Here is a 25,298-nt window from a genome sequence, read left to right on the forward strand (position 1 = left end):
ATGTCCAACCCTGAGATGTACAATTCCAAGTACGGATCCATCGACAAACTTTCTTCGACCAATTACGATACCGGTACTTGGAAGCCCCGCATATCCGCAATCCTCTCAGCAATGCTCGCACTAAAGATTGTTACCGGCGAAGAAACCGGGAACGCCCTGCCCGCCGGAAACTCCGCTGCGAATGTCGCGAAACAAGAAAGCTTCGGAAGCGGCAAGCTCTTGCCACCACCGTCATCCTACTATCCTGCACCCACCGCAACCATTCACAAGAAATGTCGTTTCAAGGATTCGAAGTAAGGACTCCTTATTCTCCAGGGCTAGTGACAGGTGGACAGGTCAGGGTAATGCTAACCAGTAGTTCAGGTACTTGCCCGCAACAACAGCCCGCTCATCGAGGAGCTATCTCTAACTGCGCCGGACATCGCATCAGATCCTATCGATCCTATCCTACTCCAGCAGACACAGACGTGAAATCTTCAGTTGGCATCAGACTCAGGTTCACCCTCGGTACCATCACTGGTAGCAACTAAGGACCGCCGTTCCGGCATCCCTCTGGCAGTCGAAGGCGACAAAGCAATTGCCTCTCAACGAATAACAGTTGATAGGGTTCTCGGCAACCTCATACCTAGCTGGTGATGAGGTTAAGATCACTAAAACGAAGGAGATGGAGGTGGAGAGAGATTATCTCGGCATACCTCTCCCGCCGGAACGACATGCGAGTTCAGCTGGCCGGAACCGAAGGAGCTATATTGACGGAAAGTTCTATACTATACTCTCCTCACTACTCTGCTTTACGTGAGTAAACATACAACACGACTCAGTAGTGTAGGGGTATCATGGGCGCTTGCCAGCCAGCATTCTGCGCCCGACCCGGGTTCAAATCCCGGCTGAATCATAATTATTGTTTGCTTACAAATTTTTTTTCAATCATCACTGCATTCGGCGTTGGTGGACAGATCATGTCAAAGATAAGCTTTATACATGTAACGGTTCGCGATACCGTTTCCCCCGAGCTCGAACAGCGTCCTCACGCCGAGTCCACCGATACTATTTCCCCAAAGCTCGAACAGAGATCACGCCCTTTCATTCCCGCATTTCGGTTCGGCCACCATGAACTCCAGTTTTTCAATCGACCCTCTTCTTTCCGGGCCGCCATCCACCCCACCCTCTTACCAACTTCCTCACCTTGCAATCTCGCAGCGCCCTCACGCCGAGTGCACCGATACCGTTTCGCCCGAGCCCGAACAGCGTCCTCGCGCCCAGTCCACCGATGCCGATGCCATAGAAATCCCAGCGCCAGAGATTTCGGAAATAAAGACCAGAACTGCGTTGCGCGACGAGGATACTAAGGCACGATTGGCCAAACAATCAAGCTGTGCGTCAACAACTTCGAGGACTACCTGCAAACCAAGCGGAACGACGACTTCATGGACCGGACGCAAGCGACATTTGCGGCGCAGCCTGGGTTGGATGTGTCTGTGAAAAAACACCATTGTCGCCTTTGCCTTGTCCAACGGTGAATGAGCCCTTTCACAGACACATCCAATCCAGTCTGCGCAGCGAATGTTACCTGCATCCAGTCCATGAAGTCGTCCTTCCGCTTGGTTTGCAGGTAGTCCTCGAAGTTGTTAACGCACAGTTTGGCCAATTGTGCCTTAGTATCCTCGTCGCGCAACGCAGTTCTGGTCTTTGTTTCCGAAATCTCTGTCGCTGGGATTTCTATGACTTCGGCATCGGTAGACTCGGCGTGGGGACGCTGTTCGAGACCGGGGGAAACGGGATCGCGAACTGTTATGTATAAAGCAAGGTAGGTAGGCTGTCAGGGCGGGCTGCTGTACATACCGGTAGAGTATCTCTATCGCTACCAGGTTGTGAGATGAAGAAGCTGGTACATAGGAGGGTGGGGTGGATGGCAGGGCGGAAAAAGAGGAAGAGAGTCGATTGAAAAAACTCGAGTTCATGTCTATAGTGGAAGTTGTGGGCTGTGGCCGAGAAATTTTTCTCCGTTAGAGAATTTGGCCGACCGCTGAAGTTTGTTCCGTTCATGAGCACGGACATTTACAGAACCTCCCGTTTTGCTGTGCTTGTCAACGTGAACGCAACTCGCTTAGATAATCCAACAATGATGTGGCGAGCGGTCGGAGCTTGTGGACACAGCATGTCTAGTGCAAACACAGCTGCACCAGCCACACGAGGTCCGACCGGCGACTGCTCGGCACATCATGTTGGATGAGCGAGTATACCTGCATCTACTCGTTCATAAGATACAACCGCTCAACATTCTGAATGAGCTTGCCGAGTGGCAATCGAAGTCCATTCACCACTTTCGTCGCCATTTGAGCACGATCTCTTGTACAAAGCACCATACAGCCCTCGGTCGCCGCGCTCGTGCCACCCGTTTCCACTCGGCAAGCTCATTCAGAATGTTGAGCGGTTGTGTCTTATGAACGAGTAGATACGGTATAGCATTCACGTTGACGAGCCTAGAGTTCTACAGAACCTCCCTACAATGTAGGTATATACCTGGTTACCTCGATACTCCAGATATTACTACACTACATATTCGTTTCCACCCGGTATGTTTTGCTCAAGTCTCAAGAACCGAGTATGTGTGTATGGGTAGCTCACTGTAGAACCTCGATAATTTGGTCATATATAACTTCTTCACTCACTTCACTCACTTCCCCCTTCCTTATGCAGCATCATATCATATCCCTTCCTCACTTCCTCACTTCCTCACTACTTGTAGAATAGATAAAAAAACTCATCCATATCCATATCCCTCCATTCCTTCCCAGTTCCGACAGAATAAACGAACCAGAATAAACGAACCAGAATAAACGAAACAGGATATACCAGCTATGTGTATAAAAACGCCCTCCCATGCAACGCATCGCTAAACAGAGTTTCCTGGGTAATAAACAATAATCATCAAATACTAATACAATCCAATCCAATCCCCCCTTCCTTCCCACTCACTCGAGCCTCGAACTCGGCCTTGGCAGAGCACTGCTCCCTCTGCTCGCCCTCCTCGCACCACCGCCCCTAATCGCGCCTCCATCACCGCGTTTGAGAAAGACCCTCCTTGTCTCGGCCGTACCCGCCGTACCGATAGCTGATCCAGCCACGCTCGACCTTGTCCTGGGCACCTGAATCTGTCCCACAGCCCGCGCCGGCTCCTCCGGCGACACCGCAATATCCCTATCCCTATCCTTCACGCTCTGCTCGCGCGGCATCAACTCGCGCTCTCGCTGCGCCTGCACAAGGCTTGCGCTGCCACTCCTGCGTCTGCCGGGCGCGACGATGCTCGCCGATCCGCTGCGCCTTCTTCCTGCTGCGGCTGCGGCTGCGGTCTGCGGCCGGCCGAGAGACGTCTGTGGTCGTCCCATGGAGGTGTGTGGTCTCGTCTGCTGCGGCCGGAGCTCGGGCTGCGGTTCTTCGTCGCCGAATACGCTGCCTCCGTAGGCACTGCCGCCGACGCTGCCGCCGACCTCGCTGGCAGAGCTGTAGATTGCGCGGGAGCCACTAACTCTGCGTACCTGACCGAGCATTCCCTCAACCCAGGCTTGGTGCTCGGGAGTAACATTCTTTCCACCACCTCGGGGTCCAGCGAGCCCGAGCGGTGGCCGATCGTCGGTGGCACTTTCGGAGAAGGAGAGTCGGCTGGTTTGTCGTCGTAGGCCGGCGAATGATGATCCACTAGAACCTGGGCGCGATCCCGATGGAGGGCCACGTGATGCGGGGCGAGAGGGTCCGGACGGGGGAGAAGGTGTCAGCCCAAGTCCGGAAAACCCGTCGCTAGTTGGTGTCTTTGGACCTCTGAGCATTGGCGATGGGCCAAGTGACCCTCCCACCCTGGATGCATGGGACGGAGACTCCGGCTGGCCGGGGAGTAACATAGGTGTTACATGGGGCGAGATAGAACGTCTCGGTGCTGCAGTGATCGAGAACATCGGCGAGGCGTTCCTCTTGCCTCGCTCGCCACTCGAGCTGCCCGGCCGACTGCCGTATGTCGGGGTTGGACTCCGCAGGTACCCATTTGGTGTTGGGCTTCTCTGATGCTGGCCCACACTAGAGTTGCTGGCGCTATGGCGGAGGTTACGCTGACTCGGCTGACCTGAAGGGGCCTTGTGGGATGGGATCTCCTCGATTTGAAGAACGCTTTCACTAACAGCCCTCATCTTACTTCCATGGTGGAGAGCCCATTCCTTGAGATACTCCTCGAGATCGCTCCAGCCTCCTCCTACACGGCAGACCAGTCTTGCGTTGCCGACAAGGCGGACATAGAGCTTCATTGGCGGCTGATCATCGTTGCGGTGAAGGTGATAGCACTTGATGTCCCCTTGCACGCTGGCGTTGTGACGGCGAGAATTGGTCCTGGCATGTCCCGGTTGACTGCCCGAGCTCGCGGACGTGACAACGGACTTTGGCGCAGGGATGCTAGATTGCCATGGGCGTGCGGGCGGCTTCTTGACCATGTCGTTGAGTTTCTGGAGGTTCGAAGCAGTGAGCTTAACCTTTCTAGGGAGGCTCATAAGTAGTTCGTTGATCCTCTCATCCATTTCGACTTCCGGGTCTCTAGGCGGAGGAGTGGAAGGTCCCTTAGGCACATCTTGCATGTTGGCGGTGGAATTCTCGAGCCATGGACGGTCACGCTGTTGGCGCTTTTCGGGCGTGACAGTGCTGATGTAGGATTGCTGCGGCCGTGCACCGCCACGTTTGGGCAGCCTGATGGCAGGCCCGGCCGGGATATCGTAGTCTGGACTGTTGCCCCGAGCGAAACTTGGCTCATTTCCAGAGATATCGCTGGCACCGGCTGGGCTGCTATCCAAGCCGAACGGATGGCTGAGGGATGCCTGGGCCCACATTCCTCGTTTTACGGGAGTTGGCAACAGTACGTGTGCACCATCGATCTCGGGCAGGGTGGTGGTTGAGTCGTCGTTAACCTGCATGAGCTGTTAGTATCACCACACGACTACCCAAGAACCACGTACCTCTGAAGCTGGCGGTGAGGTGGAAAAGAGCGACTGAACCTGCTTCCTCGCAGGCTTTCCCTTCGCTTTGAATTTCACAGAGCCATCATCCCTTCCATCGCTCGGCGATTTCGACCGACTGGGTTGCATAGGATGTCCCCCAAGAAACTTTTTCGCATGGCTTCCCCATTCCTCCTGCATTGAGCGAGGAGTTTGAGACTCCATGATGCTTGGAAGGTCATGCGCTTTGTTACGGCGACCAAGGGGAGCGGGAGGAGGAGGGGCAGAGGTGGGAGCGGGTGGCGCCTCAAAGTCGTCAAATCCGGTAAATGAGTCGTCGCCGGGAGTAGATGCATTGAGGAAACCTTGACCGCGGTAGGGAGTGAATGGACTATCATCTCCATCAACCGAACGAGGAGACGGCAGCATTGGGCTGCTGAGCTCAAACTTTGGTGGTGACGAGCCTATGTGGAACTGGCCGATGTCCGACATGCTAGCATCGTAGTCCATATCGTCCTCGTCTTCTTCCACCACACGATCGAAATCGGAAAGGGTCTCATCGTCGATATCAGCAAAAGCTTCGCCAAACCCGTGTCCCGGGTTGACGTTACGTCCGACGTCTCCGAAATCCGGGGCTCTGTCGAAGACCGAGGGTAGAAGAGAAGCGTGCAACCTTTCAGGCGATGATTCATATCGTTCATCCTCATCAACGACTGGTGTCGCCTGTCTAGAAGTAGTTCTTGAGATCTCAATAGCCCGTTCGTCTCGATCCGAGTCCTCGGAAGTCCGTTTTCGCGTTCCAATAGACTTTCCACGAGACGGGGTAACGGGTTCGGCAGGCTGCGGCCGACTTGCCATCCCTTCAAACATGAGCCTTACGGATTGAATGTGAGAGAGCTTTCCGGGCGAGAGGTCGAAGATAGGTTTCTCGCTCTCATTCGATGTGGTCTCATTCTCGGCGACGACCATACGCGGTGCCTCGGTTGTGGAGCCATTCAGAATTCCCAGCTTGTTCTCAACCGCAGGCACGGTCTCCACGACTGATTCTACAGCTTCCGCCGGTGTCGAAACGCTCACCTCATCCTGGAGTGGAAGTAGGACCAAATCTTTCTCCTTAGGTTCCACAGGCTTAAGGACCAGGGCTGGCTTGATTGTGTCTTCCTCATCGGCAGCGGCGGGCGCTTCAACCACAGGAGCGTCCTTGACAACTAGTTCAGCCGAAACAGCCGTATCCGTGGTCTCTTCCTCAGCGCTCTTATCAACACCAGCGGCTGCAGCCGGGGTCTGAGCAGCAGCTGGCTCCGTGACCTCGTCCGCCGACGAGACAGCAGGCGAGACCTCTTGCGGCTTGACTGTGGACTTCTCCTCTTTGGGAGCCTCTTCCAGTTCAGCCGCGATGGTTGTAGCAGGAGTGATCCGTTCCAGCTGCACTGACTCCGCAGTGGTTCCCTTCTCTTCCGTCACCGCCTCCTTCTGCTCCTCGACTTTCTGTACAACTTCTACCTTCTCCATACGGGTGTCCTCTTGAAGATTACCCGCGATAACCGGGCCGATACGGGCGCTTGCGACAGAGGCGACAAGAGGAGTATCAATGACAACTTCCTCGGCTGTCTCAGCCTCGGCCGTCTCATCTTCGACCGTCTCAACGTCGGCAATCTCGGAAACGGCGTGAATAGGCTCGGGTAGCACAGGCGTCTTCTCGGTGGCGGATTCAGGAGCCATGGGAAGGGCTTCGGTCTTACCAGCATTCTCTTCCGCGACGATAATCTGCCCGAGCCCCGCAGCGGCCACCAGAGAAGATACCGACACTGCTACAGCCGCCGGTGCTTCTGCAACAATGTCACCACCGCCGACGGAAACCACGGGATCGACTGCTTCAACCACCTGTTGCCCGTCCAACTCCTCCTCGGCCGGTACGATGTCTTGTTCCTTAGCCGGGAGTGTCGGGACCACCTCTTCGACAGAAACCATATCCTCCACCGGTGCGATAATCTTTTTCTCCTCCTCTTCCTCATCCCCATCCTCTGCATCCTCATCGCCCTCTTCAATCGAGGCTAGCTCAGACTCACTGAAATCAACGGGCGCGACAGCTTGTTGCTCCTCCAGCATATCCTTAGCCTGGGCGACCTCGCATTCCGCGTCAGTTTCCGCCTCGGGTCGCGTTTCGGTGATTTCTTCGGCCTTGGAGACTTCCTGGGCCTGCGCCACTTCCTCCATTGGTACGGCTTCCTCCACTGGCAGAACTTCCTCCACTGGCGCGACTTCCTCCACTGGCACGGCTTCCTCGACTGGCGCAACTTCCTCCACTGGCGTAACTTCCTCCACTGGCGCGACTTCCTCCACTGGCGCGACTTCCTCCACCGGCGCGATTTGTAGTCTGGCGGGCCTCTCCTCAGCGGCAGCGACAACCGACGGTTCCTCGAGCCCATCTTTAGTAGTAGTGACCACTGGCACCTTCTCCTTATCCTCAGCCTTGATAATATCCTCTTTCTCGACGGAATCGACGGAAGCCATCTGACGGTACATTTCCGTGGCTTCCTCGGCTGGCGCGGATACCTGAAGCGCGGCCATTGCTACCACTGGCTCGATATCCCTTTGCCCCTCCACCTCCTCCGCCTCCTCCTCTATCCTCCCAGCCTCAGACTGCATTTCCACAGGTTCGTTGACAGAAGCGACTTCCCGGACCAAAGCAACATGCGCCAATGGCTCAACAAGCTGTAGCTTCTCGACCGGAATAGCTCCGGGTTGCGGTTCCGTGGTTTCTATGGTTTCCTCATCCTGCTGTTCAAGCCTCTCTTTGGGTTGATCCATCTCCTGCTCTTCGACGGCGGCTACGGTAGGTTGCTTTTCTGTGACTTCCTCGATGACTTCCTCGACCGGCGTGATCGCCTCCACCGAAACGGAATCCCGATGTTCTGCCGTCTCCTCTTCGGACCGCGAGGAGGCGATATCCCTAGGTGAAATAGCATCCTGCTCTTCGACCCGAGTGATATCCTGTTCTTCGACGAGGGCCACGGTGGGTTGCTTTTCCGTAATTTCCTCGACCGTCGTGACTGCCTCCACAGGAACGGAATCCCGATGCTCTTCTGTCTCCTCTTCGGACCGCGAGAAAGCGATATCCCCGCCCGAAACGGCATCCAGCTCTTCGACGCGAGTGACCTCCCGTTCCTCGACTAGATCCACATCGGACGACGTTTCCGCATCTTCTTCGGCCGCAGCGATCACCGAGTCCGTAACTCCTGCCATCGGCGAGACCCCCCTCTGCAAGCCCTCTTCCGTCTCCTGCTGCTCCTCCGGCGTCTCCTCGGGGGCGACATTTACTTCCGGCTCGGGAGCAGCGACCTCCCGTTCCTCCGCCGCAGGTTCTTCCACGACAGCGATCGCCTTCGCCTCCGCCTCAGCGGGCGTTTCCGCAATGATCAAGACCGCCGGCTCTACCGCCGCTGCGACCGCGACCGCGACTGGGGCGACATTTTCTTTCTGTTCTTTCCGGTCGAGGAGAGTAAGTTCCACCGCCTTTTCCTCGGCGGGAGTGCTAAAGACATCGGCCTCCTCGAACTCCTCGGACTCCTCGGCTGTCGGAATCGACTTCGCGGGAATATCCTCCTCCGCAGATTGCTCGTGGGCAGTAGCTTGCGCGGGCTGAACAAGCTGAACAGGTTCCTTTTCCGGCACAACATCTTCCGTCCAAGTTTCGGGGGTTCCTATCTCCAGCCCATCTTCCTCCACTTCCTCCACTTTCGCTCGTGTTTCAGCCGATGCCTCCTCCACGACAGCTGCCAAAGCCTTATCATCACCAATCGCATCCGCGCGAGTCGTTAAAGCCGGAACCACCACCACCTCCTGATCAACGCTCTCCGGCGTTCCGGGGAGTTTCACGACAGAAGTGGGGGTGTGAGCCGCCAGCTCTCCGAAACCCAACGGGGGTGTCATGAACTGCTCCGACTCTTCGGCGTCTGGATACGTGGGCGCAGACAAGAGAGCCTTATCCTCCATCGGGGCACAGGGAAAGCTAGCATCCGCTGACATTTCGGGCTGGGGTGCAGCAGGCAGTGGACCTGATCCGGAAGTGTGCAAAACGAGAGCTGCCGCCGCCGGTCCGATTTCCTTCTCCGCGGGTTCCTCCCTCATAGTGAGCGGGTCCCTCTCGGGCGAGCTGACCTCCTTCGGCGCAGAGCCCTTAGGCGACTTCGGCACATCGAACCCAGTAATGACGATCGTCGGCGACGACGGCGATACGGCATCATCCATTGACCAGTCCTTGAGCCGCTCGCCAAAAGCGCTATCAAAGAAGCTTCTCCGCTCAGTCCCCTCCCTGTTTTCGGCCTCGCTGCGGAGCCGTCCCGTATCCATGTCCGGACTCTTGATCGGGCTGCTTGCCACTTCAGCCAGGCTTCCGACACTGCTGGTACGCCTCCATCTTCTCCCGCGGTCCGCTTCGATCTCCGAGGATTGTACTCCGCGTAGGCGCATGAGTAAGCTCTTGTCGAGGCCCAACCCGATGGACTCCTCCTCCGGCTCGGAATCCGAAGTCTGGCCCTCGATCTCGATTCCTTGGGTAACATCCTCCTGGGTTTCGAGGGCTTCCATGAGGCCGCGCTCGAGCTCGCCCACCTTCTCGAGAACATCCTCGACGGCGTCTTCATCCTCGCGCGCCTTCTCCGCCACCCTCTCGCCCTCCATGACGAGCTGCATCTTCTCCCTCTCATTCCGGAACTCTTCAGCCTTGCTGACTTCTCGCAGCCGCCCCTCCAACACGACGCGTTCGGCATCCATCTCCCAGCTACTGACGCCCTCCTCAATATCTTCTAGCTCGCCGATCCACTTATCGGGCAGCACGTCCTCGCGCCCCTCCAGCGCGTCAAGCATAGAATCCATAATCCTCCCGGCCGCCGTGACGCGCTGCTGAATGTTCTCAGCCATCACGGCAAAGATCTCCTCGTCGAGCTTCTGCGACCCATCGGCGATGGCGGGGATGCGGATAGCTTCGTAGCCGGCGTCCAGGGCGTCCTGGGCATTGCCGAGCCAGCGAAGGAATACGGGGACGATCTTGAGGACGGCGAGGCGGATCGCCCAGATCGAGAGGAGCTTCATGAGCCGGTGCAGTGGCGGCAGGAGCTGCAGGGTGGTGGCGGCGATGACGGCCGACGACGAGGTGAGCGGGTTTTCGATACCGGTGCGGTAGGCTGCGCTGTATTAGCTAGTTGCATCGACATGAACATCGCCAGGAGAGTGCTGCTGCTTACAGAGAACCTTTCCTTTCAGTCCTTCGACGTCCAGTTCTTCGACTGCTTCGGTGATGGCTTCGATGCGCTGTTCGTAGTACCTCACGGTCACCTTGGCGAGCGAGCCGTAGTAGTCATCCGGGTCGATCTCATCCTCCTCCTCGTCAGACTCTTCCCTCACGGCGAGGTGCTGGCTGTGGACCGGTGTCGATGGAGCTCGCGAGCCATTAGTGCTGGCCGCCAACGCTTCCGGAAAAGACCTCGGAGCGGCGTGTTTCTGAGGCGTAGACGGTAATGGCGGGGAGTTCGATTTACCCGCGATGGCCACCGCCGCTCTCTTCTGCATCTTAAGCTGCATCGGAGTCAACGGCTTCCCTCCGCGGTTGACCCTCAGATCGCCCATCCGATCCGCAGCACTGCCAGGAGTAGGACTGTCGGGCTCGTTCACGCTGGAGTACGCTCCCAAATTACCGACGGGGCTCTCGCCCTCCTCCTCAGAAATAGTCCGCATCTCCTCGACCGAGTCCTTGCGCAGACTCATCTTGCGGCGCTTCCTCCGCATGCCAGGCTCCGGCGGCAAGTAGCCATCGCCGTTCTTGCTTCCCCTACCCCAGGCGATATTCCACCCCTCGACCTCCCGCAGCCACTCGCCAACCCTGGTGATGCCCTCGGCAGCACGCATGCTCCACGCCCTCTCTTCGGCTGTGAAGCCCAGCTCGGGGTCGTTGGCCATCTCCCGCAGGGCAGTGGGGGTCAGCCGCGACAACAACGGGTCGGTAGCCAGCAGGGCCTGGATCCGCGAGCGACGCCCCGACCGCGTGGGGGATACCGACGGCGAGGAGTAGTTTGAGCGACAGGGCGAGGTCATGGCGCTCCGTGGGGCACGGTAGTAGTGGCTCCCCGGGAATGCCGACGGCTGCCGGGGGGTCTTTGGCGGAGCCGCATTGAAGAACGAGGTGACGGCCTGTGGGGGCGTGGTCGAGAAGGGGGACAGCGGCGAGGGCGTCACCGGTGCGTGGCTGTGGAGACTGTGGGCTGATGGGGGCTCGGGACGGCGGAACCGGGCAGAGCTTGGGGTCACCGGTAGGGGTGAGGGACGGTCGGGGGTCCAGCCGGGTGGAAGGGCAGACATTTGCAACGACGGACTGTTGTTTGCGATGAGATTCTGCTGCTGCTGCTGCTCGTGATGCTGTACGGCTGTGAGTGGTCAGTCGGGAGGAACGGGGGTGGACAGGAGGCACTGATGGTGGTGGTGACGAAGGAAATTCGAGCACGACACGATTTCTCAGAAGCAGAGGCGGCTACCAAGGTGTGCTTTGGATTGTGGTCCTTTCAAAGGTGGCTGGAGGGTCGGGCGTCGGGGCGGGCGGGTGGTTGGTCGATAGGGCTGTCGGTCTGTGCTGTGCTTCGTTGAGGGGAGAAAAGAGTCGCTGTCTGCGGAAAGAACGAGAAGTATCAAAGACCAGCCAGTTGGTACAGACCTGCAGCGCGGCGGTGCTAGCGGGAAGTAGCTGCTGCTGCTGTCGTTTTTGACGCGATAGGTTAATCGCAGTGCCGGGGGTCACGACGGTTGATTGGCTGCCGTGTCACCGTGACGGATCGATGTCGAAGTCGGCGTGGAGAGGTGGTATGAGGGACGAGGAGTCAACGCAACGCTGCAGAAGATGGGGTGTCGCAGAGGATGAGGGCAGAGAGTCGGGAGGAGGACATTGGCCCTGAGTCGATTGGATGTTGATCGCGGGGGAGTGGGTGCTGGGACGAAGTTGCGAGGTTGCGCGGCGAGTGGTGATTGGCTGCTTCGTTTCTCGATGTTAGCTGGTGGCGGTAATGGAGACGAGGACGGAGACAATGACCGAGACGGAGACGAATGCGGGGACAGAGACCGAGACGGAGACGAATGCGGAGACAGAGACCGAGACGGAGACGAATGCGGAGACAGAGACCGAGACGGAGACAGAGGCCGAGACGGAGATGGACGCGGGATCGGCAGACAACAAGAAAAGACGGCAATGAGAGTGCGCGCGGACGCGGCGATGCTATTGGCGCTGGTGATGGTGATGGTGGTGCGTCGCCACTTTCACGTGGAGGATGAGGATACCGGTACCATGCTGGAGGAAGGAAGAGATGGGAAAGCTGGAGCTGGCTGCAGGGAAGCCGAGAGAAACATGGCTCGAGTTGTATCTATCGGCGAAGCCAGCCATTCCACTTCTTTTACCCCCGGATCTCTCTCCTTTCGTTCTCCCGTGTTGCCTGCGAAATACGGTAAGAACGGCCCATCGATCACGGGACAAACAGGACACGCTCGAGCCCCATGGTGAACATGAGCCGATTGCGGTCTCAACTAAGGCGCGGGGGGGCGAAGGGAAGCGAGAGCTTGAGACCTTTTCATCTCCGGCTTCCTATCGATATCGGCAGAGAATCCTCTCGAGGCGTGAAGACATCTCGAGACGTGGAGACATCTCCAGCTGTCTCGTACCTCTTCCACCAGTCGTCACAGCTCTCTTTATCCAGTTCATCCGCCTCCCGCAGTCGACACGCTTTTCTTATTCGATCTCCGTCCGGCTGCACGGATCGGATCGAGAGTCGGACAGGGGCAGATGCGGACTGTGCAGGGAATGCAGCAGAGCCGCGCCGCTGAAAACTCATCGAGAAAAACTGGTGGTGCGGACAGCGAATCAAACATATCGGTGTCATCGCGATGTCGTTGTTTAGTAGCATGCGAGGGACAGCGCATCGCTGGAGCCAGTCTTCGCTCCATCTTCCCCTCGCCCGCATGGAACGTTCTTTGTCCGGTTCGCGCTGACTAAGCCCGGAGAACCCATACACTCCTGTTCCTTCACGGTGGAGCCGACGACCGCAGATGCAACTCAGGCTTCCACGGCCTTCGCAGTCTCTGTTCGGCTTGCGTTCGGTAGAGTGTGTAATGGCTGGGAATGAATCACACGGATCACTCGATTCAGCAGTGTATGGGGTAATTAGAGTATCATGGGCGCTTGCCACGAGCACACACTCCAGATGATCTCTCTAATCCTGGCTGAATGGAGCCTCCCACTTGCTGGAGGAACGTTGGCTTTGGAGCACCCGTTGATTTGAATGGCTTCTCTAACAATCCAGTGATATTTGGCAATGCCATTTCATTCAATGCCTGAGCAACCGTCTCCGCCAATCATACACCCCCTTGACCGGCATCGTGATTCTCCCCGCCCCCCACCGGGGCACCGCCCATGAGATCTGCATCACGTGCCGCCCCTATCTGCAAGGGGTGGAGCCTCTTCGCGCACCCACGAGGTCCACGGACGGAGATCAATCTATCGCTCCCCTCTCACACTTTTCACGTCCACGACATTCCCGAATAACGACCTCGAAACGATAATGACCCTCTCCACCTGAATAGACTTCCGCCATACGAACCCCCTTCTCTTGCCCCATTGCGCTTCACGAAACACACCAGTAGCTACGTGCAGCAGAAGCCTCCCACTCGATGGCGCCCACAGCCTACGAACCGGTAGTCCGGGACTCGCTCGAGCTCGCCTCGCTCGCCGACTCCGACTCGGAGCACACGCACAGCCACCGCTCGTCGCTCTCCTCGTCCGCCGGCATCTCGTCCTCGCGCCGGCTCTCCCTCGCCTCCGACGGCGACCCCGAATCCGCCTCCCCCTTCCGCAACCGCACCTACTCCGTCTCCTCCGCCTTCGACTTCAACACGCACCTAGTGCCGCTCACCTCCTCCGCCGACGGAGCACGCTACCAGCCGCTCGGCGCGCCCTCGGGCTCCGGCGGCGCAGGCGGCAACGGCGCCGTAGGCGGCCTCGAAAAACAAAAGACGCTGTCGTTCCTGAACGGGCTGTCGCTGCTGATCGGGCTCCAGATCGGCTCGGGCATCTTCTCGAGTCCGAGCCAGGTCAACAACCATGTGCCGTCGCCGGGGGTGTCGTTGATCGTGTGGGCTGTTGCGGGGGTGCTCGCGTGGACCGGCGCAGCGTCGTACGCCGAGCTCGGAGGCGCGATCCCGTTGAACGGCGGCAGTGGAGTGTACCTAAGACACTGTTTTGGCGAGATGACGGGGTTTTTGTTCTCGTGGACCGCGGTCATCGTGCTGAAGCCTGGCAGCGCAGCGATCATTGCTATCATCTCGGGGGAGTATATCAACCGCGTGCTGCTGGGGAGCTTCAGTGCGGATAGCAACGCCGAGCTGCCGAGTATGTGGGCTAATAAACTCACCGCCGTGTTGTGTTTTCTACTGGTCACGGCGCTGAATATTATATCGACGAGACTCACCACGAGGTTGAGCGATGGGATGATGTTTTTGAAGGTTGGGACGCTGCTGGCGATCACGGTTATTGGCATTGTCGTTGCTGCCACGGGGATCAATGGTGACGGTAAGGGCGCGAATACCGAGTGGAAGGATCACGGGTGGTTCGAGTCGAGGCCGGGAGGTGTCGGTGAGCGACAGGATGATATGGTCGGCGGATTGGGGGAGTACGCGATCGCACTGTACGCGGGATTGTGGGCGTTCGACGGATGGGACAATGTACCACACCCTCCAAGGCACACTATACGAGCCACAGCTAACATCACCAGGTCAACTATGTCACCGGTGAGATGCGCAACCCAACACGCGACCTCCCGCGCGTAATCCACACCGGCATGCCCATCGTGATTGTGTCTTACCTCCTCGCCAACGTCGCCTACTACTTCGTCCTCTCCGGCAGCGTGATCGGCAGCAGCAACACCGTCGCCGTCGCCTTCGGCACCAAAGTCTTTGGCCCGATCGGCGGCGTGATCCTCGCCATCGTCGTCTCGCTCTCCTGTTTCGGCGCACTCAACGCCACCACCTTCACCTCCGGCCGCCTCGTCTACGTCGCCGGAAAAGAAGGCTACCTCCCCTCGATCTTCGGCACGCTCGGCTTCGGCCCCCCCTCCGCGCCGCGCCCCATACGCTCCACCCCTTCCACCCTCACTACGCGCATCCTCACCTTCCTCCGTCTCACCCCCTCAGAAGACCGCCCCGCCCCCTGGTCGCGCACGCCCGTCTACGCCATGCTCCTGAACGCCGCATTCACGACATGCTACATCCTCGTCGGCGAGTTCGGCACGCTGCTGACGTTCTACGGTGTCGCAGGGTACACGTTCTACTTCCTGACGGTGCTGGGCCTCATCGTGCTGCGCTACCGCGAGCCGAAGCTGGAGCGCCCCTATAGAACGTGGATCTCGACGCCGCTTATTTTTTGCTGCGTTAGTTTGTTTTTGATTTCGAGGAGCGTGTTTAGTTCCCCCCTGCAGACCCTCGTGGTGTGTGCGTTCGTGGCGGCTGGTGTGCCGGTGTATTTTTGGAGGGTGAGGGGGTGGAGGTGGGGGGCGTGGGGGAGGGCCGCCGGAGCGAGAGCGTAGAAAGGTGCGTAGGGGGAGGGGGGGAAGGGGGGTGCAATGTATATATGTATGTGACGGAATTGTTTCTTTCTTGTGAGTGAGTGTCGAGGCGGCGCAAACTTCAAAGAGGAGGCGTCACTGGTTTCACGTCTTTGGTTGCGGCTTGGGTTTTTGGACGGTTTTGGACTGGACTGTATACTTTTAGTTTTATTATGTTATTATGTACTGATGTTGAGGTTGAGGTTGATGTTTTTGGTAATGCGGGGGGTTTCGGCTGGTGGTAAAGGTCGTGGTGCTATGGGGGTGGGGGGATGCGGCGATGGGACTGGCGATGTCCTCGGGCACGCGAATGGCTACGCAAGTAGGTAGGTAGTAGGTACTGCCAGGCTGGAATTAATGACAAAGAGGAGTTTTTAGCTGGTGGTACAGTGGGGGATGCAGTGATGGACTATGGCTGTCCTGGGAAGAATCATGGATGAATCATACCATATCACCCGTTTGGTATCATTCTCTTCGAGCGTCCATTCGGTCGTTTCAGACGACAAACAAGTAGCAACCCCCCAGTGAAAACAAAGATTGACACCGTACATTTGCCATTCGGTCTTGAGGCCCATGAGACCGCCTCTCAGCGTTTTCTTTGGTGGTGGGATGCAACGATGGGACTATGGCTGCCTTGGGGTGTCAGATGGGACTATGGATGTCTTTGGGCACGCGAATGGCTACTTAGGCAGGTAGCCAGACGCTCGGAGGACCGGTGGTGGGTGCTTGGAACATTCGGTGCGGTAGCGGGCCCACGTTTGGTTTTCTTTCTCTCTCTCTCTATTTCCCTCTCTCTCTTTCTTGTACCTGTAGCTCCAGACCCCGAATATACATGCCACTTCACTTCTCGCCAACTCCGTCGTTTCAGTGAATCGTTTCCAGGAGTCCTTTTAACAATGAGACCACCGCTCGGTGTTTTGTCTGGTAGAATTTGAGGATTGTAGTTGCACGTTATAGGTAGTAGACCTCGGGATCCATAGGTTATGTCCTCAGGTTCCATAAAGCTTCCTCCGCACGAGCACAATAGACATACCGGTAGTAATATTACTTTGTCACTCCGCTCTCACACACACCACAACTTCACCACTCTGCTAGAGCCTTCCGAAAGTAATCGTCAAGCTCGTCCGCCGAGATAGTTACCTGTCTACAAATCCTACATACCGTTCACACTTCAATGGCTCTCCGCGGTGCGAACTCGTCCACCCAACCTAATCCGGCTTGTAAAATTTACCCTACCACCAGACAACTAGCACAGAATTATACCTACTCAGAAAAGCCATTCGAGAGGCCCTTCCGGCGTACTATTACCTACCTGCTTACCTGCTTACATACTTACCTGCATCCGGCTGGGCTCGCGGTCTTGTACCGGATGTATGTAGCTCCTCTTCCATCAGCTTTTCCTCTTCATCTCTACTGCGAAACCCCCGTAGGTATGTACCTAGGTACCCAGCTCACTGCGCGTGATTTCGTAGGTAGCCTTTATGAAGCGGCATACCAGGTAGGTGGTGAGGCCCCTTCCCGCCTCACTGGCGCACGTCAAGAGGCGAATCAGCGACGAGAAATTGAGAGAGGCCCACCACGGATCAAGAACCGCCGGTACACCACTAAGCGGCCTAGAAAGAAGACCCTAGATCTGCTCCCAGCCAAAGCGCCAAAGAGGCTCGCTGCCCGATTTTATTAACTGACGACGGGGTACGCCCTCACGGCTACGTACCTGAAATTGATCAAGAAGTGAGATCAAGATCACTGCTGCTGGTGCAACAAACCAATTAAAAAATCACGAGAGCACTTGTTCAAGCACTGCCCACGGTAGAGAAGCCAGCAGAACGCCATGTGGGCGAAGGTTGGGAAGAAGACAAACAGAAGAAAGGATTACCACGGTTCGCCATAGTAAAGATAGGCTGCATGCGAAATAAACTGAAGATCTCTCTCTCTCTCTCTCTCTCTCGTTTCCGCAATTGTAGCATGATCTAGATAGATCTAACACACTATGATAAACAGAAAGAAAACCCTATCGTTTTCCCAATCGAGACGACAAAATCTCGGAGAGCGGCCATCCTAAGATTCTGCAGTCTGCTCCCCATTTCTCTCACTGGAGCAGTGATGGTGTAGGTTCGTCCCGCCAGGCCGCACCAGCAGCTGGGACTTATCTTCGCTATGTATGATACTTCTTTCTTTCGGTGGTTCCCTTCAGTCTCAATCATACCTCATCCGTTTATATTTCCTGACTGTATGCAATAAAATATGACCTTGATTCACCTAATTTTCTGCTGGTATTCATGCCTCTCAATGGCTTCCACTATCTAGGTAGTGGAAACAGCTCGAGCAAGGAGATGAGACAGTTGTATTGGTCTCTATTCTTGGAGGCCAATACCGGGGGATTTGCAGCAGTCCATCACACCGGCTGCCTGTGGATTTAGAATATATTGTAGTGGCTGGGAAAGGAAAAGGTAAGTTCGGTTGGGTTGCTATTTTGGATATGTAAGTAGGTAGGTATGTAGATACCACTGGCTTTGAGGCCTGAGCGGCGACAGCCCTCAGTTGGAGATACGGATCCCCAGCAGCAGCGAGGGGGCTCAGGTGATAGTAACGGGTGGTCAGGTGAGAATGCCGGATAGACAGATGTCGGGTATCATCTAGGTACATACTTTAGAGATATACGCGAAGCCGGCGAAGCAACTATCAATATCATTCCTGTCGGCGCGGCTATAGTCTATAGATAGGCTACTGTACCGGTCGCCTCAACGTTGAAATGTCCTCTGTTGCTACTTTTATGTTCGTCTGGTCGGCCGGTCTCAAGACACGAGACATCAGATGTTATCATCACGCAGGCAGTATTAGTCCAACATCGCGGAGATACTTTGAGGTTGTTCGGCGTGAAGAACACAGGCTGCTTTCTTTTCTTGTTGCTTGCGTTCAGTCAGTCTCTCCAGTTGCCCGTGCTAGTCGGAGGTCTATGTTCCGCCGTCGTGATTGCAGAAACGACACGCCTACAAGTCTGGATGGTAGCCAGCGAATCGAGTGCTGATTCGTGCGGCCGATCTGGGGTATCCCTGCAGCCAAGAAAACCGCCAACAACACGATCGGCGTCCCTGCAGGCACCGATCTAGGTATCAACTCTACAAGCCACCTCAGAAGTTCAGTAGCATTGCTTTTTACATACCACGTCTCCCTTCATTCCCATCCTCTCCACCATCTCCCGTCACCACCGCCACAAACTCCAGCATGTCTCTCGACCTCTCGCTCGCGCCCGTCCCCACCGCCGCGATCACCGAATCGTCCCTCGAGGAGCTCATCACGCACGGCATCGCGCTGATCAACACGCTTCCGTCGCGCACGGCTCCACCCAGCGCATCGACCGGCGAAACCAAGATCTCGTGGTCGGCCGGCAAAGGCGACGCCGAGACGAAGCTCTGGAAAGCCACGCACAACAACGAGCCATGGATCGCACGTGTCACGGATCTGGACGGCATCGGATACGCCGAGCTCTGGCGCCGAGTGGTGGAGGAGAAGAGTCTCACCGAAAAGACGGTGCTGATGCAACCTCACGACGAGATTGAGAATGTCGGCGAGGAACGTGTGTTTGGCGATATCAAAGTGATCGGTATGCATACCCCCTCCTCCTCCTCTCCCCCCTGCCTACAAGCATCATGGAAATTTAACCGATGCAGATGTCCACAAGCTCCTCCACGTCCAAGCGTTCTCGGCTCGCGAGTTTCTCGAGACCATCGTTTACAAAGACCTTTCTCCGAAGGACGGACCCAAGTGCTGCATCATCATCTCGATGCCTACAGCGGGCGAGATCAAAGACCCCGCACACGCCCACGGCGTATATACGTCTGTCGAAACCCTCCGCGAGGTTGGAGATGGGAAGGTGGAAGTAATCATGTCCCTCACTGTATGTTCTCCCTTCTCCGGTTCACGCGTCTGCTATATCCTCCCCTCTGCATGTGCGAGTACTAATGCTGCCTAGAGTAATGCGGGCGGAAACATTCCGAGGTGGATGCAGAACATGGCCATGGCGGGACAGATTCTCAGCGACGGACAGAGATTCTTCAAGTTTCTCCGTGAGCAGCCAAAGCCGGCTGAGGTTTGAGCCTGCATACCTACACTACACTAGACCATAGATAGAAAGTTGCGTGTCAATATATATAAATCGTGTGAGCCTTCATCGATTCAGTAGTGTAGGGGTATCATGGGCGCTTGCCATCCAGCATTCTGCGCCCGACCCGGGTTCAAATCCCGGCTGAATCAGAAATCTTTTGTGGATATTATTTTTATTGCCGGTTTATTGAGGAGTTTGCAGGACGACTGGAACTGGATCATCGGAACACGTCAGCTCTCGGTGGATCGTAAACGATAAGAAGTTGTGAATCATCTTGTTTTTTTGAAAATAGGTTGTGGATCGTGTGTGATAACAAGTTGTGACGCTGTGATTCTGTGATTCTCTGGGACCGTTGGACGATGAAGTGCGCATTATAAGACTCGGAACTTGGAGTCTTTGCAAGATATGTACTTCACTCCCAAAGCACAAATTCAAGCGCCCAGCGAAAACAAACCGGTGAGCTCGGGTTGATTCACACCGTGAAGTGCTTCATGTTATCTGTTGTTTAGGCACCAAGGCCCTAACTACATATGCTGGATTCACCGACTGCTACGGCCTCGAGCGTTTGCAAATGTCTTTGCTTGACTGGCCAGAACCAACCTTGGTGTTCCATTCTGTGTGAATTATCAATCAATGTGTTTCCTTGCTTACTCGCCTGCTTGTTTTCTTCCTTAGACATCTCCCGCCACTATCCGACCCCGCTTCCCCACCACCACCACCGGTCAATGGGCCATAGCTACCTGGCTTATCGTGATTAGGAGGGCTAGATGCTGCTGCAGCCGTCTCAATAAGAGTACCATACATACTATACCCTTCACCGGCGCAAGGCGAGCGCGGAGAAGAGCCTCCTTGAGAGTGAGATGCATGCATGCCTTGGAGATCCTATGTAGGTATGTACCCGATGCCTGTCCGCCCGTCCGGCCAGCCGGACGATCAAACGATGGGCTGGGCTGGCTAAGCTGGCTAAGCTGGCTAAGCTGGCTAAGCTGGCTGGGCTGGACTGCGGCTGGTGGAACGCTCGCTCGGAAGGCCGGGCCGAGCCCGCCCGCCGCTTCGACCTTCGATGGTCCACAGATACTGATCTGATCTGATCTACGGATTGGGAACCGGGCTTGAGACGTCTAGGGTACCTAGGTAGGTGCGTGAGTGGGTAAGGTGGGATTGGTATCGATGCAGGCGGATGACGACTGGGCTGGGGCAGTCGGGAGGGAGGGGGGGGGGGTTGTTATGTGTTATGTACATATGGCATACGTATACGGTAAGGATTCCAATGCACTCTGGTCAGTGAGATACCTAGAGTACCAGTACTTCCACATCAACCGGCCTGCAAGCGGCTACTCTACGCTGGGTATATCTGTCTATACCGAGCGCCAAAAAAAAATAGGTTGGGCCCGGCTGGGTTGGTTGGAGCTCAGTAATTACTTACTTGGGTATGTACCGGGGCGGCAGGAAGTTGATATGTATGTATGTCGAGCTTCGACCTCCCCCTAACCCTCCCCACGATGCCGCTCTCTCCCCACATTCCGGAAAATTGTTCCCGCGCAGGCCGGATTATTGTGCTTATCCGGATCCCTGGGGTATATACTCGCCTCCGTACCTATCGTAGAGTAGATCTGGGGGAGGGGGGGCTCTACAGTAGCGTATCGTATCGTAGATTATCGTAGATTATCGTAAAGTAGAGCAGGGCGGACTTGCGCACACACACACTGCACATGTAGCTGAGGACACATTTCCTATGGATGAAGATACTTACCTACCGTACTCTAGGTAGAGTACATAGGATAGGTACGGCAGTCCACTGTCCACGGCTAGTTCGTAGTTGGTCGGCATCGGCTTTCCCACCGAATCGATCACCTTCCTCTGCCCCACCCACAAAACCCTCCGCGATATCGATGAGCAATTTTGCATCATCTGCCGACCGCTATGTATGTACTTACTCCAGAAATTCGCTCAATCTGACCCACCGATCAATGAGGAATGACTGTTTGGATTCGACTACTCCAGAGTAGAGTACTCTAGCGGGGGCTTATTCGAAACAGTCGTGCATAGCCCATCACTCGTGCTGTCCTGATGTGCTTTGGGATGCGCCACCAAGGTGCTTAGGTTGGTAGGCTCTTCGCGGCAAACGGTCATATCAGGTAGGGCATTGGCTGACTGGCTTGGCTGGGCATGCTGCCTGACCTCGGTGAGTGGCCGCAGCCAAACCGTGTTACCGCACCAGCGCCGCCCGTCCGCATCCGCCGCTCGCATGATGTCCATGCCAGTCATCCGACTGGTTGATGCCATCTTTAAGCAGCAACCAGGCCATCAGCGAATCGGAATGCGCCTTGGCCCCAAACATTGAGTCAACCTCCTCCTCCTCCTAGGCTCTTCCTCCTCCATTCAGACCCCTCGGGTGGGTCCCCGCCAAACGAGCGAATTGGGCATCATCAGATTTGCGCAAGAATCGCGATCTAATCGGCCGGCATTCCCACAAGTTTTAACCACTCGATGCGGCTGCAGGCCCATACATAATCTGCATATTCTACACCCTCTACACCCTCTACATATTCAGCGTACTACATACACACTCTACACACTCCCCGAGGCCCACCACAGTCGCAAAGAAAAGAAAAGGTTGGAAAAATCACTTGATTGAAGGACGATGTGCGTCTGCATGCCTAGTTTATGCCTACCTAGTTCAGTTCTGTTCTGTTCAGCCTAGCCCCAACGCCACATGGGGAAATAAAAACCCCCAATTCAGGCTTTCGCACGCACAGCTCCCCCTGCCCTGTGCCCCAGCTGCCCAACCCACCCCCCATGTCATGTTGAAGCCGGCAACAGGGTGCTGGTGGTGGTGGTGGGCCGCCCGTTTATTTTTTATTTTTGTTAATCTTTGGCTCCCCGGACTAGAGTTAGCATGGGCTTGGCTGGGTTTTTAATATGTTCGCGTATCGCGGTTCCACGGAATAATAAGTAGGCCGGCAGTAGTAGTAGTGGTAGTAGTAGTAGGATATAGTAGTAGTAGGAGTAGCAGTAGTGGAAATTAGTAGCAGGAGTAGTAAGTGGCTGCCCTGTGCCAGCCGTACCCTAAACCTCTGCTGCTCCCTGTTCGCCGACGAATGGGATGGGAAGAGGAAGAAAGAAGGAAAGAAGAAAATAACAGCCCATGTCCGGTGCATACCAGAGCAGCAACCAACACGTGAAAAGAATCCCATGCAGTGAGAGGAAACAAAGGGATTGCTGTGTTAATGTGGTTACTGTATGTATGTATGGTGATTGTGTATGTATGTATGGATGTGTATGTATATGTGTATGTGTGTATGTGTGTGTGTGTGGTTGCCGCAGTCTACTAGTACATACCGGTGTCTACATACCTATGTGTGGTTGGTGTATGTGCTGTGCGGTCGCTGTGTGTACAAGTGGCTGCTCGCTGTAGGTCTTGCTCTAGGTACGTACCAGGTAGATATGCATGCATGCTCCCTTCTTGTTCATCGCCATCTTCTTCTTCTCCTTCTTCTTCTTCTCCGACTTCGATCAAGCGCCTGCACTTCACTTCCTCCTCCTAAAATTTCCATTTCCATACGGAGCCCCTATGTACCTAAATACCTACCTATAGTAGCAAAACTTCGCAGCCACTGCGCCGTCGTGAAAAGGAAAAGGAAAGGAAGGTTTATCTCCAATCAGATATCGAAGCAGCACGAAACCCAAACCCAAACCCAAACCCAAACTTGGGAGTTTCCTGTCAAATCACCCAGCAGTTTCCCCCCATAATCTGCTGCATATCACCCGATCGGTGTGGGCTCTTTCTGATCCGGAAAAGAAAAGAAAAAGACCATGGAAAGGCCAATGAAACGCGCCAGCTGAAGGCTCTACTACTGAAATCTTCACACTTACATATCATACCAGGTGTGGGTCCGCGTGTGTGCGTGTGCGTGGGAAAAAAATAGCGCGGGATGAAAGCGGATTAAGAACTGCATGCGCAACCAGTGTGCAAACGCAGGGGAACACCGATTGCGTTCAACTTAGTAAGTCATGTGCAGGGGGGAGGACTCAGGAGGGTGGGACGGTTGGCTGGCTGGGTTAGCGATAGTTCCGCCTGGGGACTCACGATCCGACTTTAGATCTTGCAATTGGCATCGAGGTTTTTGTTTGGCAGCACGGCTGGACTGGTAAGTTTAGTACCGCATGTTTGGCTGCAGTGATTGGACCGGTTAGCTATGGACAAAAGGCCGTACGCGGTAGGACATTGGTTATTGGTCGTTGGGCATTGGCTATTGGGTGATGTGCCGTCGAGACAGCAAAAGTCGCAACGACATTGAGCTCTGGGGGAATACCTACTAACCTACCGACCGTACTCACCTATGTTTCCCGCATAAGCAGCAGCATCGGTTTGTTTGTTGGATGGTTGGTTGCGCGAGATACGCTGCGGCGGCGGTTTCAGTCATCTTCCCTAGTAGCACTCTACCGTACGATCCGGACCAGCAGCAGCGTGATCCTTCCGTATCGCCAACGAGCGCGCCTGCGAGGAAAGGAAGGCCTATCTGGGAATTCCGCAAAACGTTGAGTGGTTTTCACCGACGCCGCGTGTGCGGTGCTGTGCTGTGCTGTGCTGTGCTGTGCTGTGCTGTGCTGTGCTGTGCTGTGCTGTGCTGTGCTATGCTGTGCTATGCTGTGCTATGCTGTGCTATGCTGTGCTTATTTTTTTTTCCCAATCCACGAACGAGCGAACCTGAGATGGCGACGGGGCGACGGACGGAGAAAGCAAAGCAAAGCTCGAATCTGACATTTGATGCGGAATCGAGGGGGAGGGGGGGCACAGATAACGGGGGGGGGGGGGGGTAGGTAAATAAGAAGGTACGTGACTCTGCGAGGTTTGTGTGTGTGTGTGTGGGAAGTGTGTAGGCAGAAAATCACCGCTACCCCACACTATCGCCCGCGCACTTGAAGAATGAAACTGCGTGGGCTGATGTTCCTGGTCACCGCGGGAGGATGGGGGGGAGGGCTTGTGTTGTCTGGTCAGTATGCGCCCGCCTGTCGTCCGTGGGGATGTTAATGTGAGGACTTGCGAGCAGGAAGCGTCGATTGAAGGTATGCTTTGTTTTTCCGCATGGTCTTTTACCCTCGCCCCCCCGCACCCGTTGGGATATCGCGCCGATCATCGGTGGTGTGTTGATGAGGGTGGCGTTTTTATTTATTTATTGTTTTCCTTTTCTGGGGTTTCTTTTCAAGCCACAGCGACCACCGCCTCGATGAGGCTGAAGCAACCACCTCCACGTCATATCGTGCATCGTCGGTGGACGGGGGCGACTTCCTCGGACCTCCAGATTTGTCGCTAGAACGATTCTTCTTCTTGGCTCCCCCCTCAGAATAGTTACCTAGGACCTTATGCATCGGATTTCTTTCGGCTCTTCTCCGGAATCTTCACCCCCTTCCCCCCGATGGTGTCGGGTATTATCCAATCTGGGATCACGGTAGGTAGAGTATGCAACTCAAGTAAGTGCACTAACTATGTACTTCCTTAGGTAGAGTAGTGCCCCCGTCCACTCTGGAGCAACCCACTGGGTAGAGCACTCGTGCCATGCACCATTTGCTGTCAAACAGCCC

At 55.7% G+C, this 25,298-nt stretch overlaps 4 protein-coding genes and 2 non-coding genes across 6 annotated transcripts; 5 read left to right on the plus strand and 1 right to left on the minus strand.

Moving 5' to 3' along the window:
• On the plus strand, positions 1 to 471 carry BZA05DRAFT_417459 (uncharacterized protein; the record flags this gene model as incomplete). Its single annotated transcript, XM_051485463.1, has 2 exons — positions 1 to 293; positions 384 to 471. 2 exons carry the CDS (start codon positions 1 to 3, stop codon positions 469 to 471), a joined length of 381 nt encoding a protein of 126 aa, XP_051341434.1.
• Positions 472 to 814: 343 nt separating this feature from the next.
• On the plus strand, positions 815 to 895 carry BZA05DRAFT_t115. The gene has a single exon. It is a non-coding gene; the product is annotated as a tRNA-Gly (tRNA).
• Positions 896 to 2,864: 1,969 nt separating this feature from the next.
• Positions 2,865 to 11,808, minus strand: BZA05DRAFT_255177 (uncharacterized protein). The gene is made up of 3 exons (XM_051480079.1): positions 10,220 to 11,808; positions 4,995 to 10,159; positions 2,865 to 4,946 (listed from the first exon to the last, which is right to left on the minus strand). The coding sequence occupies exons 1-3, from the start codon at positions 11,328 to 11,330 to the stop codon at positions 2,976 to 2,978; spliced, it is 8,247 nt and encodes a 2,748-aa protein (XP_051341435.1). The 5' UTR covers positions 11,331 to 11,808; the 3' UTR covers positions 2,865 to 2,975.
• A 1,477-nt stretch (positions 11,809 to 13,285) lies between these two features.
• On the plus strand, positions 13,286 to 15,589 carry BZA05DRAFT_371230 (amino acid permease-domain-containing protein; the record flags this gene model as incomplete). Its single annotated transcript, XM_051481669.1, has 2 exons — positions 13,286 to 14,729; positions 14,780 to 15,589. Exons 1-2 carry the CDS (start codon positions 13,680 to 13,682, stop codon positions 15,587 to 15,589), a joined length of 1,860 nt encoding a protein of 619 aa, XP_051341436.1. The 5' UTR covers positions 13,286 to 13,679.
• A 3,688-nt stretch (positions 15,590 to 19,277) lies between these two features.
• BZA05DRAFT_334645 (uncharacterized protein) lies at positions 19,278 to 19,703 on the plus strand (the record flags this gene model as incomplete). Its single annotated transcript, XM_051480737.1, has 2 exons — positions 19,278 to 19,505; positions 19,581 to 19,703. Coding segments are annotated over 2 exons (351 nt in total), but the record flags the coding sequence as incomplete, so codon positions are not given.
• A 77-nt stretch (positions 19,704 to 19,780) lies between these two features.
• Positions 19,781 to 19,861, plus strand: BZA05DRAFT_t116. The gene has a single exon. It is a non-coding gene; the product is annotated as a tRNA-Gly (tRNA).
• The last annotated feature ends 5,437 nt before the right edge of the window (positions 19,862 to 25,298 follow it).

This window comes from Tricharina praecox (genome assembly GCF_024521635.1).
Source record: "Tricharina praecox strain CBS 144465 chromosome Unknown BZA05scaffold_7, whole genome shotgun sequence".
Classification (NCBI taxonomy): domain Eukaryota; kingdom Fungi; phylum Ascomycota; class Pezizomycetes; order Pezizales; family Pyronemataceae; genus Tricharina; species Tricharina praecox.

Bases quoted from the DNA above. Each gene is read 5' to 3' on its own strand.
- BZA05DRAFT_255177 (XM_051480079.1), bottom strand. From the start codon at position 11,330: ATGTCTGCCCTTCCACCCGGCTGGACCCCCGACCGTCCCTCACCCCTA. The intron at 10,160-10,219 runs GTAAGCAGCAGC...AATACAGCGCAG, and splicing joins ACTGAAAGGAAAGGTTCTCT to CCTACCGCACCGGTATCGAA. The intron at 4,947-4,994 runs GTACGTGGTTCT...CAGCTCATGCAG, and splicing joins CCTCACCGCCAGCTTCAGAG to GTTAACGACGACTCAACCAC.